Source organism: Coregonus lavaretus, assembly GCF_964263955.1.
Source record: "Coregonus lavaretus genome assembly, chromosome: 14".
Taxonomy (NCBI): domain Eukaryota; kingdom Metazoa; phylum Chordata; class Actinopteri; order Salmoniformes; family Salmonidae; genus Coregonus; species Coregonus lavaretus.
The window spans coordinates 25,661,121-25,679,335 of NC_140001.1; the positions used below are offsets into that span (position 1 = coordinate 25,661,121).

Sequence of the window (18,215 nt, forward strand, 5' to 3'; positions counted from 1 at the left end):
TTGACTTCATTTGGGACCTGGGTCATTGCTTAAAGGAAGTGCTCTTCTCTCAGCAGTTGCTCCTAAAGAAATCACTCCTGTTTCTGTCCGAGGTGGCTCTATGCATCTTTACCTGACCACTTTGTCTTGGAATGAATGTTGTTTTAATGACTTGACCTCCAGTAAAGTAACTTGAGTCACGTTTATCTTTTTAAAAACCTTTTACTCCAGTTTAAGGAACCGTGCATCCTAGGACTTGCTTCACAACTTACCTTCAAGTATTCATACTGTGTATTAAAATGTTTTTTATTCTTAGTTGAATCATTGTCTAACTGCATATTTGGAAATCTTGGCAAGTTACAGCTTACAGTATCTGCCATAATGGCAAAATCTTATGAGGGGAAATTGTTAATCATGGTAATAATTGTGAGTACTTAATCCTACTGTACACTGTCAACACCCATTTTAAAAAGACACTGAAAGTATAGTACTTGACACTTTATTGCAACTGTTCTAGTAAATCAGTTCATAAAGTGACCCACTAAGTTTCCAGTCTGAACCTGTCAAACCACTGCATTTTTAAATGAGTTACTATAGCACTTCTAATGGCACTTCCAGTATAAAACATGGTCTTTAGTCAACGTAGGTGGATACAATGGCTCGGTAAACGTAACACAGATGCAAAGACTGGAAACTACTTTTCAGGTAATTTACCTAAGTAAAGGTTTAAGGCTTGATTGGAACAGCAAGATCTTAAGATGAAAAGTGAAATACAAAAATAAGCTACGAACCTAATGTCCCATTGAGTTTTGTCAGTAACCCTTTTGCATTCAAACCAGTATACCATTTTACTCCTTGGCTTATAAAGACTAATTTATTAGACATTTGGGAGAGCCCACAGCTGACATGTTAAGTTCTAAAATAGCAGCTACATAGTCAAACACGCTTACTGCATTGCCCTGTAGGTGTCTTGTGGGCAGAACACTTACACACACAAACCCCTAGCAACAGCATCTAAAACTACACCTTTGGTTACTCAAAGCAAAATGAACATAGGTGGGTTTTTTTTATTATTGCATAACCCTTTTTTTTTGTACAGGGGACATCTTGATCCTATTATAAAGGCTATATAAAAATCAATAGAAAGGAAAATAATCGTCACAATATTGCAATCGAATTGGTATGGTGGCAGGGCATGGGTAGACAAAATGTTGGTGCAGATTACGCACTGATCAGCAACTCCATTTCACTTGGTTCTTTTGCCTCAAGTTATTGTAAAATGGAGACCCAAATTGAGCCTTCTCAGCAACAAGAAAAGCGTTGAATATTGATAAACTGTCACAATGCTAGTAACATAAAGCCCTTAGAGTAATGAATGTTGATCATTGGTCCACTAGCCTTCATCTTCAGGAAATTGATTGGGTAAATGATTCAAATGTCACTTAGACACAGTAACTGTTAGAATTTTACTGATGCATGCTTATGCCAGGACAGTCAACTATTCAGATGACCAACTTGGTTTAGGCAAGAGTTTAACTCTCCTATATGTCCGCCAAACCACAATGAGTGAATCATTGTCAAGTTTCTTTTGTAACCTAGCCAATGACTCAAAACAAATAGGTGCACAATAGTAAACACAAGCAAGTCTGTAGCAAGTTTCATATTGCCCTTAAAACCTTCAAAACTTGTACAAGAGACAAAACAGAATATGTCATGGTATTTTGAGTATAACGGAGTTCTCAATAGTCTCGAACAGGTCAGTAGACTAAAGCATGACTTAATGGACACTTCTTGGAAGCACTTCAAAAAATACAATCAATATTAATCACTGTGTCTAATAAATCACATGTATTTAATGAAAACTTATCCAAAATATATATTTTTAGCATTTATTTCCCAGAGCCTCCTTTGGCCCTTGAAATGCTCAGTCTGATCGTGTGGTCGTTAGGAAACAAATTTGAAGATATTTACATATTTGATTGGCTGATAGGATGGTCTAGAGCCCACCCCTTACCCAGATCAATAGTCATTGGTCTATTATAAATTAGATCACATTGTGACATGTGGGCCAAAAGTTCAATCCCACCTGTACAGGCTAAAATGTTTACACAAAAAAGGGCATTATCATCATTTTCACAATTTCAGAGTGTTATTTCTACCTCAGTGTAAAAAAACAAAACAAAGGAAAATCACATTAACTGCACTGCCAAAGAGTAACAAACATTTCAAATGACATGTTTCTCTAGCTGCCAAATAAAACTGATCCCAACACACCAAATTATTGCACCAATGAAACACCAAAAGAACCAGTAACTTCAGTAAGATTTTCATGTGCAGACTCTTGACTCTTTAGCCAACAAACAGCTGAATTAAATGTAAAACCAGCTGCAGGAATCCAACATTTAAGTTATGAGCACTGTTGTGCATCATACAAAATGGCTACAGCTCAGTCTTTTCTTCAGTTGGACAACTGCCTACATTCCTGTAACCCACGAGAGCACCCAAATGCCAACATTACTGCCAACCCTTCCCACCACTGACAAAAGACCAATACAATTCATATCATTGATATAACAATGTCTTCAGATCTGCGTTTTGAGAGCAGACAAATATGTTTAGCGTACCAGAGTAAAAAGAGGAAAGTGTGTTCTCTTTACTCTTCTTGGTTTCTGAAATTGATTTTTGAGGCTTCGAAGGACGCGTTTCACTCTACGGTCACAGACTTTGCCAGGTTCCTTGGGCAATCCACCTGTATTGGGAGAGAAGAGTTGGACATTCCTACATTTGCCAAGTAGCAACAACCTTACGAAATGGACTCCCTATTATGAAGGCCTACAGTAAGAACCCAACTCTGTGACAGTGCAGTACTCACGTCAAAGCCCCTGAGCACGGCCAGGTGGAAGGAGAGCAGCTGCAGGGGGATGACACTCAGGACGCCCTGCAGACAGTCCACACAGTGCGGCACTTTGATGGTGCGGCTCGAGCTCTTGGCGGTCTCGTAGTCATCCTTGTCACAGATCACGATGGGTCGGCCCTGTAAACCAAACAAATGGCATTTTGTTTCCAGCACAACACTGCATGTCATTTCCTTTAACCTGGAGTTCAGTGTTGAAATGTGAATGTGATACTTTGGTCCTTCCCTGAAGAATAGCTTTGTTGACTTTCATGTCTCAAACCCAAAGCTTAGGTCCACATATGTGGTAGATTAGTGAGAGTGGTGATGTCATGTAGAAAATAACTCCTCCCTTGCACTTTGTGGTGAATGTGAAGACCATTTGATATTACTGTACTGTGAAAACAAATCTAATGTGTAAAGTATGTGTGCATGAAGCACTTAATATCCATATCTTTGAGTTATATTTATTTTTAAACTGGAAGGTAGGTGGTCACTTCAACAGCTAGCTGACAGATCACAACCAGAAATCTAAAATGTTTATTGAAAGTGAGTTTAACAACCAGATAACATAATTGGCAATGGTTTACTGTGGTTCCAACCTTTCAACAGTTGGGGGCGTGGAAAGCTAAATGGTTTATTGAGATATTGTGTGTCCCCGTTGTCAGTTCTTACCGCGCGGGCCACCACCTGCTGCAGTGCGTTCTGACACTTGGTGTAGGTGTGGTCTCTCATGATGATCATGATGACGGGCATGAGTTTGTCGACCAGGGCCAGAGGACCGTGCTTCAGCTCCCCGGCCAGGATGCCCTCTGAGTGCATGTACGTGATCTCCTTGATTTTCTGGAGAGGAGAGACAAACACCTCATTCAGATAGGAAACCACTCACTGTGACTCCCATACACATTCAGGGACACACAACCTCTGAAAAACACCATACTGACATGAGATGACATAAGATGAGTACGTATATCTTATCTTAAATTCTAAAAAGGGAACAGTAGACTGGCCTGGGAACACTCGGTCAGATCCAGGAGTACAGCACACTGACCCAACGCTTTGTGTGCCTATGTTTGAGATACTAGAGAATTGGCAATCAACAAACTTGAAGAATTCGCAAATAGTGTGGAGAGTGGTTGCAATTATGCAGAGACGTTAATTTTTTCCCTTGTACTTTTTACCCCTTTTTCGTGGTATCCAATTGGTAGTTACAGTCTTCTCCCATCGCTGCAACTCCTGTACGGACTCGGGAGAGGCGAAGGTCGAGAGCCATGCGTCCTCCGAAACACAACCCTGCCAAGCCGTACTGCTTCTTGACACAGTGCTCGCTTAACCCGGAAGCCAGCCTCACCAATGTGTCGGAGGAAACACCGTACAACTGGCGACCGTGTCAGTGTGCATGCGCACGGCCCGCCACAGGAGTCGCTAGAGTGCAATGGGACAAGGACATCCCGGGCGGCCAAACCCTCCCCTAACCCAGACTATGCTGGGCCAATTGTGCGCCGCCTCATGGGTCTACCGGTCACAGCTGGCTGCAACACAGTCCGGGATCGAACCCAGATCTGTAGTGACGCCTCAAGCACTGTGATGCAGTGCCTTAGACCGCTGCGCCACTCGGGAGAGAGAGACGTTTCTAAGTCAGTCTAATGAGTTGCTGTGATTAAAAACACTTCAGCAGAAATTCCAGCAGGCTAGACTCCATTAGGGCTTGCGTGAGGCTGAGGCAGAACAGTTATTGTGGGCTATTGGAAAGTGAAACAACTCTGGGCCAATCTTCTCCTGAAGTATCTTATCACACTGATCATAATCTCATTTAGGAGTTGAGAATGGAGATTCCTGTAGAATACAGGTCTGAAGAGACAACATTAAGTTTTAGGATGCGGAGATGGAGGTGGGCATGCTGACCAGTGCTCCCTCCAGGCAGGTGGCATAGTGGTAGCCTCGGCCCATGATGAGAACACTCTTCTGCTGGTACAGCTCTGCTGCCAGGCTCTGGATCTCATCATCCAGACTCAGCACCTCCTTTATCAGGTCTGACACACAAAGAGAGGGAGGAAGGAGGAGCAGCAGGGAACACACAGAGATAGCGAGACAGGTACAAAGAGGAAAAACAGTCATCTTAGTTCAAGGTTATTAAATGAGATAACCCTACAAAATATTCCTCTTCAATTCCTCTTCTTGTGGTGGTATATTTGGGAGAACAACACGTCAGAAAATACATTTCATCAAACAAAACTCCTGGATGAAAGACAATACAGTAACACCCATCCTATGAAAGTGCAGCAGGCCACTGTTAACAGGTCCTGGAGACTGGGGTCAATGGGGGCTTGGGTCAGGGAGAGGAGGGAGACAGAGCAGTGTGTGGCCAAACATTCCTAACCTCATTAGTTTAACATAAGGCTATGGGTCCAGAGGAGTGTGCCAGGGAAAACAGCCAGGAGTGACCCAGCTGCTGAAACCTCCTCCCTCCCCACTGTACGCTCTTGTTCCCTCGCTCTCTCTCTCGCTCGCTCTCTCTGAGGATACCTCCACAGCACAGTCATTGCATTAGCTCGCTGATATCAACGCATATTGTTGAAACAAAAACAGCCCAGTTGGAGGAACATGGCTGCGCTGACTGTGACCATTACCTGCTGCTGTCTATACTACAGTAGGTCAGTAGAGTAAGTGTGTTGAATAATCTGTACATCCCTTTGAGTATCACACATATTGACGTTTATGCTCATTAACAGCACAGTGCAATGTCTTGGTAGATGTGTGTAGGGTTTGGTCTACCTGGCAGAACTCTCAGGCCCTGGATGATCTCACGTCGCCGTGGCTGCATGGAGATCCTGTCGTCACACATCAACAGCGCAAACATGATCAGAGCCACAAACTGACTGGTGTAGGCCTGCAAAACAACAGAACAGACAGACATAATGCATGCTTAATGCTCCAGGAAGAATCAGACAGTACAGGACACCTTGAGTTCCCAGGAGTCTCCGAGATGCTCTTCTCTCTCAGACAGGCGAGAGGTGATCATCACACCTCTAGGGTTGCTGGTTCTAAAAAGGAATCACAGTCTTCCCTCTCTCCATCCTGGGCCAGAGACGGCGGAACCCCACGTTTAGCAAAGGGCCTGGGTTGCCAGATCCCCAGTTTACTTTGCAGTACAGTTATTGGAGCAGTAGAGTCTTGTCCACCTCCTCTGGTTGCCAGCTCCACAGTAATAATGTGCACCAGATGAGAAGTGGATGGAGAGCTGGGCTGCAGGATGGGCTGGACACAGTTAGGCCCTCTACTGCAGGACAGGACAGGGGAGAGCTAGCACAGCATTATGAGGACACAATCTGGCAACACTATAGATGAACACATCCCCTGACAATAAGACAATAGGGCAGTAGGTAGCCTAGCGGTTTCAGTGTTGGGACAATAACCGAAAGGTCGCTAGTTCGAGTCACCGAGCCAACAAGGTGAACCATCTGTCTACGTGCCCTTGAGCAAGGCACTTAACCCTACTTGCTCCAGGGCCACCGTTTATAAAATGGCAGACCCTGGCCGTAATCCCACGCTCCGAGGGTGTCTAAGGGGGAGTTGGGATCTGCAAAAAAACACATTTCAATTGCACAAGTATAAGCCCCCACCAAATTATTATTATTATTATTACTAGCTAAACAAACAGCACAAAAACAGCTGCCCTAACTACAGTAGAAGAAAGTAGAACCATGACGCGCTTCTCTTTCTTACTTCTGAAAAGTGTCACCACCACTCACACATATGTTAGAAGGCTCTCCCTACCCGTTTAGGAGATTTAAATCAACGTTCTTCAAGAGGAGCCAAGCCATTTGACAGGACCTACTGGACGCGGTGGTGCTAGCATCTAAAGCCAAAGGCATGGTTGTAAAACTTTCACACAGCTATTTTCCTTGACAGCACTGGAACCACAGTCCCTCACAACTCTGACAGTCCTAGCCATCCACTCAGATGTGGCAGTGCATTTAATCCTGTTAAAACCCCCATCACTCCATCCAGAATGTGGAAAGAGGACAGTGGCTCACGCTAGCCTGTCACACACACCGATGCAACCATGTCCTCCTCAGGCAATACAGCATGATGAATAGTTACATAAAACACATAAGGGTACAAGCATGCTCCAGGTTCTATTCAGATAAGGACCACAGATGACTCTCATTTGCTTCCATTCACGCCCTCAATATCTATTGTTTAGCTAAGTGGAGACGTGTATTCAAGAAGTGGTGCCGTCTCAACTCCAGCCATCCCCTTCATTCTCCCTGACCTAGTTTAGCAGGCATAGTTGTGGAGCGCCTCAATTCTGAGACGATTCATAAGAACAAGACATCACCAGAGGCATCCAGTTAAATGTCCCCCAGAAAGTTCATCTGAATAATATTAACATTATGAAATGATACCACAAACGGAGACAGCAGGAGCGTGTATTGAGCCGTGGGTGAAATACATCATGTCCTCTATGATGTGATGAGCTGGGCTGGGCTGGGTGGGCCTGTGCCAGACAAGCAGTAAAGGATGGCGTCTTTGAGGCATGCTCTCCAGGCTTTCTGCTCTGTGCTGGGGCCTTGGAGCTGCCGAAGAGTCCCTGAGCCAAGCCCGAGAGCCAGAACAGGGAGGGACCGGACTCTCTTTTTCTACCCCCCCCCCGCAGCTGGGACTGGGACTCCACTGCTGAGTGGAATGAACTCCAGTCATCTGCAACCCCACTTTGGCAACCTGTAGGATCAGGGCTCATAGTAGAGGAGGGAAACTATGGATCCTTACTTTTTACAAGAGTAAAGATGAGAATATCAGGCACTATGGGTTCTGTGTAGAGCAGTGGAATATAGCAGTTTTAAATAACCTCTCTCTTCCGAAAGGATCCAGACACTAATTTCAGATGAAGTTCTCGAATTTCAAGGGAGAGAGGGGTTAACCACGTGCTATGCACTGACATTAGCGCCCAAGTGCTTCAGGGTTTGCATTAACTATACAGAAACCACCAGTGCAGCATATTGGCATGAACCTCATGTCCTTGCAATAATAAGTATACATGGGTGATTATATAGGCTATTATATAGACCACGCCATGTGAAAAGGACTCTGAACTTTATAACGCTGTTCTACCTAATTGAGAAGGAGACCATTCCATTCATCTCCAACAACCCTAATGCAGTCTGACCAACTGAAACACTCAGGAGTGGGATAGGAGGAATTTCCCCACCCTGAGAGAAGACAAATAGTCTATCCTGAATGGAAGTTTCCCAGACACTTCAACCTGCCTGCATTTTTTCCCACCATAGAAGTAAAAGAAGTTGCCCATAGCTGAGTATGGTGAAGGGAAGGTTTCCTGTTTCAACAGCTGAGTGTCTACAGGGCAGTACACTATGTGAATTATGAGAGTCAGTATGGGAAAGGCATCAGCCTGGAGAAGTGCTACACTTTGAGCAGCAGCGAGCCTGTCCCCTCACCTTGGTGCTGGCCACTCCTATCTCTGGCCCAGCGTTGATATGCACCCCACAGTCTGTCTCTCTGGAGATGGAGCTGCCCACTGTGTTGGTGACGCCCACTGTCAGGGCTCCTCTCTCCTTACAGTAGCGCAGGGCCATCAGGCTGTCTGCTGTCTCGCCTGCACACAAAGGTAGCGATGCAATCAGCACTCAGGATAGATACTGGAACAGGTTATCACTACTTGGACTATGTGTATATACTGAATACAATATCAGATTCTATAGACCGGAATAATGGATATCATCAGGTCTATACGTTCAGTATCAATACATGAAGTTAGCAGTAAAGAGTTAAAGAACTTGCTTGTATGAGACATTGCTGAAGCTGTATTGTGTGGGGAAATTAAACAGACAAAGACAGACAGTGGCAATGTTCAGGTCCATGAAGAGACAGCAATCCTCCCACCTGATTGGCTGATGAAGAAGCAGACGTCGTCACGGAACACTGGTGTGTTTCTATCCAGGAAGTCGCTGGCCAGCTCCACCATAACAGGCAGCTCAGTCAACTCCTCCAGTACCTGGCGAGTCTGCTGGGGAAAGATCAGCACTGTTTATCAACACTGGATCACACAAGACATCCACACTGAAAAACATGTTTCCTTGTACAAACCAGCCTTAGGCTCTAGTTGACTCCATTTTATGCTGGTAATATATCATTCCTGTATTATAGAAAAGGTCATCTGTTACTCACCGCCACCCCAGCATGGTAGCTGGTGCCACAGGCGATGAGGATGAGCCGTCGACACCTCTGAATCTCTTTAATGTGATCCTTCAGTCCACCCAGGGTTACTAAGGATACAAACAATCAAAATACAGTAATCATACAGTGAGGGAAAAAAGTATTTGATCCCCTGCTGATTTTGTACGTTTGCCCACTGACAAAGAAATGATCAGTCTATAATTTTAATGGTAGGTTTATTTGAACAGTGAGAGACAGAATAACAACAAAAAAATCCAGAAAAACACATGTCAAAAATGTTATAATTGATTTGCATTTTAATGAGGGAAATAAGTATTTTACCCCCTCTCAATCAGAAAGATTTCTGGCTCCCAGGTGTCTTTTATACAGGTAACGAGCTGAGAGGGAGTGCTCCTAATCTCAGCTTGTTACCTGTATAAAAGACACCTGTCCACAGAAGCAATCAATCAGATTCCAAACTCTCCACCATGGCCAAGACCAAAGAGCTCTCCAAGGATGTCAGGGACAAGATTATCGCCAAGCAGCTACAAGACCATCGCCAAGCAGCTTGGTGAGAAGGTGACAACAGTTGGTGCGATTATTCGCAAATGGAAGAAACACAAAAGAACTGTCAATCTCCCTCGGCCTGGGGCTCCATGCAAGTTCTCACCTCGTGGAGTTGCAATGATCATGAGAACGGTGAGCAGGAATCAGCCCAGAACTACACGGGTGGATCTTGTCAATGATCTCAAGGCAGCTGGGACCATAGTCACCAAGAAAACAATTGGTAACACACTACGCTGTGAAGGACTGAAATCCTGCAGCGCCCGCAAGGTCCCTCTGCTCAAGAAAGCACATATACAGGCCCGTTTGAAGTTTGCCAATGAACATCTGAATGATTCAGAGCAGAACTGGGTGAAAGTGTTGTGGTCAGATGAGACCAAAATCGAGCTCTTTGGCATCAACTCGCTGTGTTTGGAGGAGGAGGAGGAATGCTGCCTATGACCCCAAGAACACCATCCCCACGTCAAACATGGAGGTGGAAACATTATGCTTTGGGGGTGTTTTTCTGTTAAGGGGACAGGACAACTTCACCGCATCAAAGGGACGATGGACGGGGCCATGTACCGTCAAATCTTGGGTGAGAACCTCCTTCCCTCAGCCAGGGCATTGAAAATGGGTCGTGGATGGGTATTACAGCATGACAATGACCCAAAACACACAGCCAATGCAACAAAGGAGTGGCTCAAGAAGAAGCACATTAAGGTCCTGGAGTGTCCTAGCCAGTCTCCAGACCTTAATCCCATAGAAAATCTGTGGTGGGAGCTGAAGGTTTGAGTTGTCAAAAGTCAGCCTCAAAACCTTAATGACTTGGAGAAGATCTGCAAAGAGGAGTGGGACAAAATCCCTTCTGAGATGTGCAAACCTGGTGGCCAACTACAAGAAACGTCTGTCCTCTGATTGCCAACAAGGGTTTTGCCAACAAGTACTAAGTCATGTTTTGCAGGGGGGTCAAATACTTATTTCCCTCATTAAAATGCAAATCAATTTAACATTTTTGACATGCGTTTTTCTGGATTGTTTTGTTGTTATTCTGTCTCTCACTGTTCAAATAAACCTACCATTAAAATTATAGACTGATCATGTCTTTGTCAGTGGGCAAACATACAAAATCAGCAGGGGATCAAATACTTTTTTCCCCTCACTGTATGTCCCTTTTCTTGGTATGTATTCAGATAGAAATTGATCATGAGGATACCACCTTGATGGGTATAATGACAGACATGAGAGGGTCATGGCGTGTATTGTGTAGTAACTTGAGTGTTTTGTGACTTGACTTTTGTGTATTACACTGGAACGGTCATCTCACCTGTGTTGTCATCGAAGTTGACCCTTCCTCTCATGGTGTTGACCACAGACTCTGGCTGTTCAAAGATCTCCTTCTGCATAAAGGAGCTGTAGTTACCTAAAAAGTGTTCCAAAAAACATTAGATCAGAGTCCTCAACAACAACATCACTTCAATCCTGTTGGCTTTGCATTTTTATAAAGTGTTAGGCATTTTGTAAAGGTTACTGTTGACGCATAATTACTACTAAAAGGAAGCCAGCCTGGAAAACATGTTGTTTTGGGCTCTAATTAAGTATTTTATAGCTGTTGGGAGGTAAATAACACTGGAGATAAATTGACGGTAATGATCAGACATTTATCAGTCGTCTTTTTTTATTTTGGGGGTAGATCAGCTTTAATATTGCAGATAGATTGTAACTTCCATCAATGTAATTGTCTGCATCACTTCCAAGTCATGTCTTGACTAAATAAAATAAGCAAGAGCCAACAGGGAGATTGTTGTTTCCTTGCACGGCCCTTTGTGACAATGAAATACGAGTGTTTTGCAGCCTGCCTCTGCGCCAACAGTCATTTAGGTCATATGAATGAGGTTATTTCAGCAGAGCTCCTGGAATGGAGGCTGAGGAGAGAGAGATAGAGGCAGGGGCTTTAATGATAGGACCACAAAGGATTGTCTCCTGAAACTGACTGGCAGTGTATTAGCACCCTCTGCTGGAGACATGGGGAGCAGCAAGCTCAATATAAAGTCTGAGGAGGCGAAAATAGGATTCTGCTCTATTTTTCAAGCGGTGCTGTCGTTGATGACCAATCACAGTAGAAAACGTAGCCTACATGGTGATATGTCAACAAGTACGTCCAACAGCAGGACCAGCTAACTTGCCCACTCTAGCAAGCTAACATGATCAGTTTACAGAGTCACGTTTAACAATAAAAATCATTATTTACTAATCAGTTGTTTGGATTAATCATTTATGTTGCATTCTGCCGGCCCCAGTAAATATGACCCTTGTATAGTGTACTGATTCTGACTGTATTGACAATGATAATCAGCAATTCCAGGCATTCTTGGGTTCTCAAAGTTCTAGTAGCACCATCAACATCATCTTTACAGAGGGTTGACCAATGACAGTGCTGTGCCCCCAGCCCTTACCCTTCATGATCTGCTGCAGCTCCATCTGCAGGGTCTGGATGGCGCGGGCAGGGTGGTCTCCGGCTGTACGCTTGATGCGGTGGATGGTGAGCCGTCCGGCCGTCACTGCTGCCACGTCATCATCCTCTAGGAAGATCACACGGTTGGTGTGCTCAATCACCGCGCTTCAAAGACAACAGAGCAACAGTGAATCCAAGTTAATGATGTTGTTAATTCCCACTTTCCTAGGAGAAAACATTCACCAAACAATTGTCTAGATTGATTCTAAGAGAGTACAGTTCATCCAAAAAAAGACATCTAACATTGCATTAGTGGGATATGAGTAATATAGAGAATAACAGGGTGAGGAGTCTGACCTGGCATCAGAGGCAAAGTAGTACTCCACAGACTTCTTGTCCTCAGCGAAGAGTGTGTGGCAGGTGTCCTGCTCCATCCTGGGCAGGGTGGGGCAGCCCTTCTTGTCCTTACCAGCTGGGGAGATACAGTACAGTGTATTAGAAATACAACAGCTTATGGCTGCTCATCTTCCATTCTGACCCACTGATATTGAGAGCAGTTACCTTAATAACTTACATGATCGGTACAGGATAGGAATGTGATCTGTGGATAGCTTGTGGTCACTTTTCACCCCAATAAGCAGAGGACCTCCCCTCCTATTTACATACAAACATAAACAATTACAATCATTACATAAAATTAAAGATGCATGTTTAATGGATAGTATTCCTTTACAATTCAAGGAGTATCTAAAAATGCAGTAGCAGTGTACCGGGTGCCTACAGCCTCTCCAGGGTAATGGACACTTTTGAAGACCAGGGCAAAAGCTCCTTCCTAGGAGACAAGATAGAACAGTGTTAATCATGAGACAGGTCACAGGGCCTTGTCTCTGGACAGTTGTGCTCTGTAGATGAACAGGCTCTTACCAGCTGCTGGGTCACTCTCTCCACCAGAGTAGCAAAGCGGAGGTCTTCACTCTCACGGTTGTCATACATGTACTTCACCAGCTTGGCAATGGTCTCTGTGTCCGTCTCGGACTCAAACTCATAACCCTTGCTCTCCTGTGGAATGGGAGAGAGTCAGTCATGGAAGTCTGATAACTCTTGCTGGTAGCCTTGGTTAATGAAAGAAACCGACTGCCTTTGACAAAAAATGTAATATGTTGAAATGTTGCTCTGCTCACCAGGAATTTCCACAGGTCTTTGTAGTTTGTGATAATTCCATTATGAATGACAATGAACTCTAAAAAAAATACAAAGATAAACACATATACTTTAATAGTAAACATCCCTCGTTACTCTATATAGTCAGAAAATGTGAGACTACTACACCTAGCAGAATGTGCTGCCTATACAGGAGAGAGGGCCAAATAGTACTACAAGTTTAAGGAATGTCTGTGGTACTGACCATTGCTCTTGTCAGACCTATGTGGGTGGCTGTTGACAGGGCTGGGGGCACCATGGGTAGCCCAGCGAGTGTGGGCGATGCCAAGGTGGACATCAAACTCCACATCCATGTCCATGTCCTGCTGCTCTGTGGGGCAAACACAAACACTGTTGAAAGGCAAGCTTCATAAATGAATTGACGTGTACCCAACATAAAGTAGGTTTGAGCCATTGGTATTGTATGCATTATATTTATTTCAGTACAATCCACTTATCTACAGTAAACATCCTTACAGGGCATAAGCCCTCCAAGACACATCAAATGTAGTCTTACTGGTGATCTCATCATCAAGAGCCTTCACTTTTCCGGTCTGCTTGATCAGCTGAATAGACCGGGCATTGGCCTCCCATTCCTTGCCGTTCCCTCCATCAATTCCAACACCTGGCAAAAAGAGAGTCTTATTGCTACAGAGTACAAAAATATGCCTTTGTTGTGTGATTTTGTAACAGTTATTTCACACATGCTACAGTTTGACAGAGCATGAATTTAACCCTGACTAGATTGGACAGTCCTGCTCAAGACAAGGGCATACAGTGAGGCCAATGGACAATCATGACTCCTGTAGATAAGCAGAATAACTGAGGCCTGCCGACAGGCCTACAAAAAGGCAGCTGATAAACACGCAGACAGTGTGTTGAGACAAGCCATCTCCATCAGCTCACCGGCAGAGTCGTATCCACGGTACTCCAGACGGAGCAGGCCTTTGAGGAGGATCTCCAGGATCTCCCGGCGAGTCCGTGGCACATGGTAGTTCAGATAGGCAAAGATTCCTTACAGAAGGAACAGGGAGACAACAGATTTCAACTAGGAAGTCACAAACAATGATATAAGACAAAGGAATTTCACTACAACTGTTTTAAGGGATTAATTGAACAAAGCCTAATATTGGATATTACTGTTTGTTTTTGGTGGTCTGTGATTAGGTCAATAGAGACCAAATAAAACAACATGCATGCTTTCTGTTCATATATGCCGATTGTGTCAGAAACGCTGAAGGTTCCACTGACTAGCTAGCTGATGTAATCTGCAGGCTGTTCAATGATTGGCTCATTACAATTCCCAGCAACCTCAAAACAACAGCTACCCCAAGGATTTCTATAGGTGAAAACTTTCAAACATTAACACAAGTAAAACATTTGGAGCCATTTGTCAACATATAGGAATTGCAGCTTGCCACTGACCTCTGTAATAAATCAATTTAGCCTACAATCTGACCTCAAACTATTTATACACTGACATGTCAACAGACATGAACAGAAAACAATTCAACCGCTCATGGATTGGGCTGACGTTTCAGGTCTGGTAGCTGGGCCTGATGGGAAAGAGTGGTTCTGTGTGTACCTATACAGTAGTTCACACACCCATCTGTTCCTGAGGGTACATCCTGCCCTGGATGTTATCTGCAGTTTTTACACGGGAAGAGGGAAGTCGCCTTGAGAAATGGACAGTGGGAGACTCAGTGGAACAGAGTGTTCTAGTGTTGGGGCAATATGTTGACAGAAGGATCAGGTGCAAGACACTACACACAGAAGCTATGATTTTGTGCAGTTCAGAACTCCTCTGAGAAGAAAATGATACCAATTGAAAACAGTGCCATTTATTACAGACATGCCTGGCTGAACAGAGGTTGGCCTACATAAGTCTATTTGTGCCCAATTACCTGTGCCCCGCCCCATTTTCTTCATGACAACCATCAACCACCCACATAAGCTCACAACAAGAACAATGGCAGAAGGTTTCAACAAACCTGTCAAAATAAACTAACCTAAATGATGAAGGCCAAGAGACAATAGCTATTATTTAGGCTAACAAACAATGACAAATTCCCAATTAGATGAGGATATAAAGGGGCGGTGATAAAATAGTGTGACTATGTACAGGGGCACTGCAAAGGAAGCAGTGCAACAGAGCATCCATTGAGAGCAGCTGGGCACAGGGTGATGGAGGAAGATAGCAGGGGGGCGAATGGGCAAGGCAAGGTGGGGGCAAACAAGGCTCAGCTTTGTTCAGAACGAGGGTTAACAAACAGAGTAGGAAAAATAAGGATCTCATAAAATCTCAGTGCATGTCAGTCTTACCACCATTCTTTCCTTAGGAATACGCCTGCAGCAGTTCAGTATAATGACCATCTATTTTGGGCATTTTTGTGACAGAGACCACAGTGTTCATTATCACGCCCGTGTCTGATTGCCGCTCCTGCTAATGGACGTCATAGTGCTAAGTTCCCCACCACCCCCCAAAAGAGAATCATCCACACTATTTATACTGGTTCTGGCTGGCTATTCAAAACACAGCCGTGCGCTTCAGGAGCTCGTTGTAGAGTCAGCAGATGAGAGATGAAGAGCGGATTACTAATCCATCACTATTCTAATATTCAGACACTGACAGCTTACAAAAGTAAACATACAGTGGCTTGCAAAAGTATTCACCCCACTTGGCATATTTCCCATTTTCTTGCCTGTTGTAAGGAATTAAGATGAATTTTGGGGGGGGTTGTATAATTTGATTAATAATTTAATGGTGTTCAAGTTTCTGATATATTTTTTTATAACCTAACCCTGATCTGTACTTCTCCACAACTCTGTCCCTGACCTGTTTGGTGGTGCCCCTTGCTTAGTGGTGTTGCAGACTCTGGGGCCTTTCAGAACAGGTGTATATATACTGAGATCATGTGACAGATCATGTGACACTTAGATTGTACACAGGTGGACTTTATTTAACTAATTATGTGACTTCTGAAGGTAATTAGTTGCACCAGATCTTATTTAGGGGCTTCGTAGCAAAGGGGGTGAATACATATGCACGCACCACTTTTCTGTGATTTATTTTTAGAATTTTTTTAAACAAGTAATTTTTTTCATTTTTCTTCACAAATTTGGACTATTTTGTCCATTACATGAAATCCAAATAAAAATAAATTTAAATTACAGGTTGTAATGCAACAGAATAGGAAAAACGGCAAGGGGGGTGAATACTTTTGCAAGACACTGTAGCTTCCCATACTTTTAAATCCCCCTATTGACCTCGTACCTCATTCGAATCAATGTGGGATAATCACTGTCTATCATCATCAGAACCAATAGTCGTCTATATTCTAGCAAGTCAATGAATGAAACAGTGCGATTTGCGCAGTGCGTGCGTTTTGTCAGTCTCGTAGCTAGCTAGTTTGTAACCTGATGAAAAGAGGGCTAGTTAGCCAATGTTCGATAATAAATCCTAGTACAGAGTATAACGTAACATACCAAGTGGTAACATCAATGACAGGAATTATGGAGCAATAAACTGTCAATCAAGCAGCTAGCAATGGCTAGCTGGCTAGTTAACGTTAGCTAGCTACACTGTTAGCTAGCTACTTATTGGAAATGGTTGTGTAACACAAGGTTAATACACAGCAAAACGCTTAGCCGCCTTCATGACAATTTGTCTGATAACATTGTTTGCTATAAAACATTCTCTGATCCAGCCAATTTACAAGTTCACTTACAAGATATGAATTCAATCAGCTAACGTACAGTAACTAACTTGTTTGTCTGGCAAACAAACTAAGCTTTCTCTTGAGATGGAAGCTCAGCTGTGTCAGACTGAAAATAGACACTTCCCCAAAACCAGTTCGGTGTTAATCTCACAAGTACAAATATTTCATTTATTCTAGCTACTCACCACACATGTCTGCGTCTCTCTTGCAAACTAGTTAGTTGTCTTCTTCTTCAGTGGGGTTTATCGGCGGTTGGCATCCAACATTATGGTGCATTACCGCCACCTACTGTACTGGAATGTGGGCCAGAGACAGGGAGAAACTAAATCCTACCTGCCAACCCCGTTTCTCTTAAAAAAGATAACAAAATATTTGAGACTATTTCTAATGACGTTCTGCTCAATATACTCTTTAAACAAATTTTCTGTATCCCCTTCTCCCTCATACTAAATCTCATCCTCTCTCTTTCCCTCTGATACTGCCCACACTGTAGCAATACATGCTCCACAGTCTCTATTTCCTGACAATAATCACACTTTCCTGATGGATGCTTTCCTATCACGTTAAATGTCTTATTCAACTGGCTGTGTCCCACCCTTAATCTTGTAAAAATAGCCTCCTCTCTTCTGTCCCTTCCTGCCGTCCTCCCCTCCCCGACTTTCCTCTGTACTTGAACTAAATGGCTTCCCTTATTATTTCTATTCCACTGCTCCTGCCATCTCTGCACCATCACTGTATATAACAGTCTTTTTGCCTCTGCCTTGCTCATTGACACTTCAACATCCCACTACTAAGTGCTTGTTTAGCCTGTTCATCTACTGCCTCGTTCCCCTCCACATGGGCTGGGACCCAAGTAAATCTTATCTGAATACCCATCTGTTTAATCCTGCCATGGGTTTGTAGCACCTCATAAAGCAGGTCTTGTCTGCTACGTGAGCTAAAGGACTGGAGACTCATTAACACTGCACGAGTCAGAGCAAATAACTATTCTGTCTGGCTTAACTTCCTCCACCCACTGAAAGGCCAACAGTATGGTCATCAGCTCCACCATATATACAGCCAGATGATCTGTAATAAGTTTCCTGACTTCCACCCCACACTCCTGCATTTACCCACACTCCTGCACTACAAAGGCTGACCCAGTACGTCCTGTCTTTGGATCTTTTGAACCATCTGTGTAAATGGCCATAAAATCCTGATACACAGTTTCCAGACGTCTCTTAAAGAAATCAGCTGGATCAACCCCCTC

General features: G+C 43.8%; 1 protein-coding gene across 2 annotated transcripts; it reads right to left on the minus strand.

The window, feature by feature from the left end:
* Positions 1 to 462: 462 nt before the first annotated feature.
* On the minus strand, positions 463 to 17,203 carry LOC311141690 (glutamine--fructose-6-phosphate aminotransferase [isomerizing] 1-like). 2 transcript variants are annotated; one of them, XM_084177106.1, is made up of 19 exons: positions 17,152 to 17,203; positions 14,154 to 14,261; positions 13,765 to 13,872; positions 13,453 to 13,578; positions 13,229 to 13,287; positions 12,972 to 13,106; positions 12,818 to 12,879; positions 12,622 to 12,701; positions 12,405 to 12,519; positions 12,049 to 12,212; positions 10,920 to 11,015; positions 9,062 to 9,159; positions 8,777 to 8,897; positions 8,332 to 8,489; positions 5,648 to 5,762; positions 4,778 to 4,905; positions 3,548 to 3,715; positions 2,852 to 3,013; positions 463 to 2,728 (listed from the first exon to the last, which is right to left on the minus strand). In XM_084177106.1, exons 1-19 carry the CDS (start codon positions 17,156 to 17,158, stop codon positions 2,684 to 2,686), a joined length of 2,055 nt encoding a protein of 684 aa, XP_084033232.1. In that variant the 5' UTR covers positions 17,159 to 17,203; the 3' UTR covers positions 463 to 2,683. The 2 variants fall into 2 exon arrangements, with proteins under 2 accessions (XP_084033232.1, XP_084033231.1); XM_084177105.1 differs by having other exon boundaries at positions 8,777 to 8,900; positions 17,152 to 17,191.
* Between the last annotated feature and the right edge of the window lie 1,012 nt (positions 17,204 to 18,215).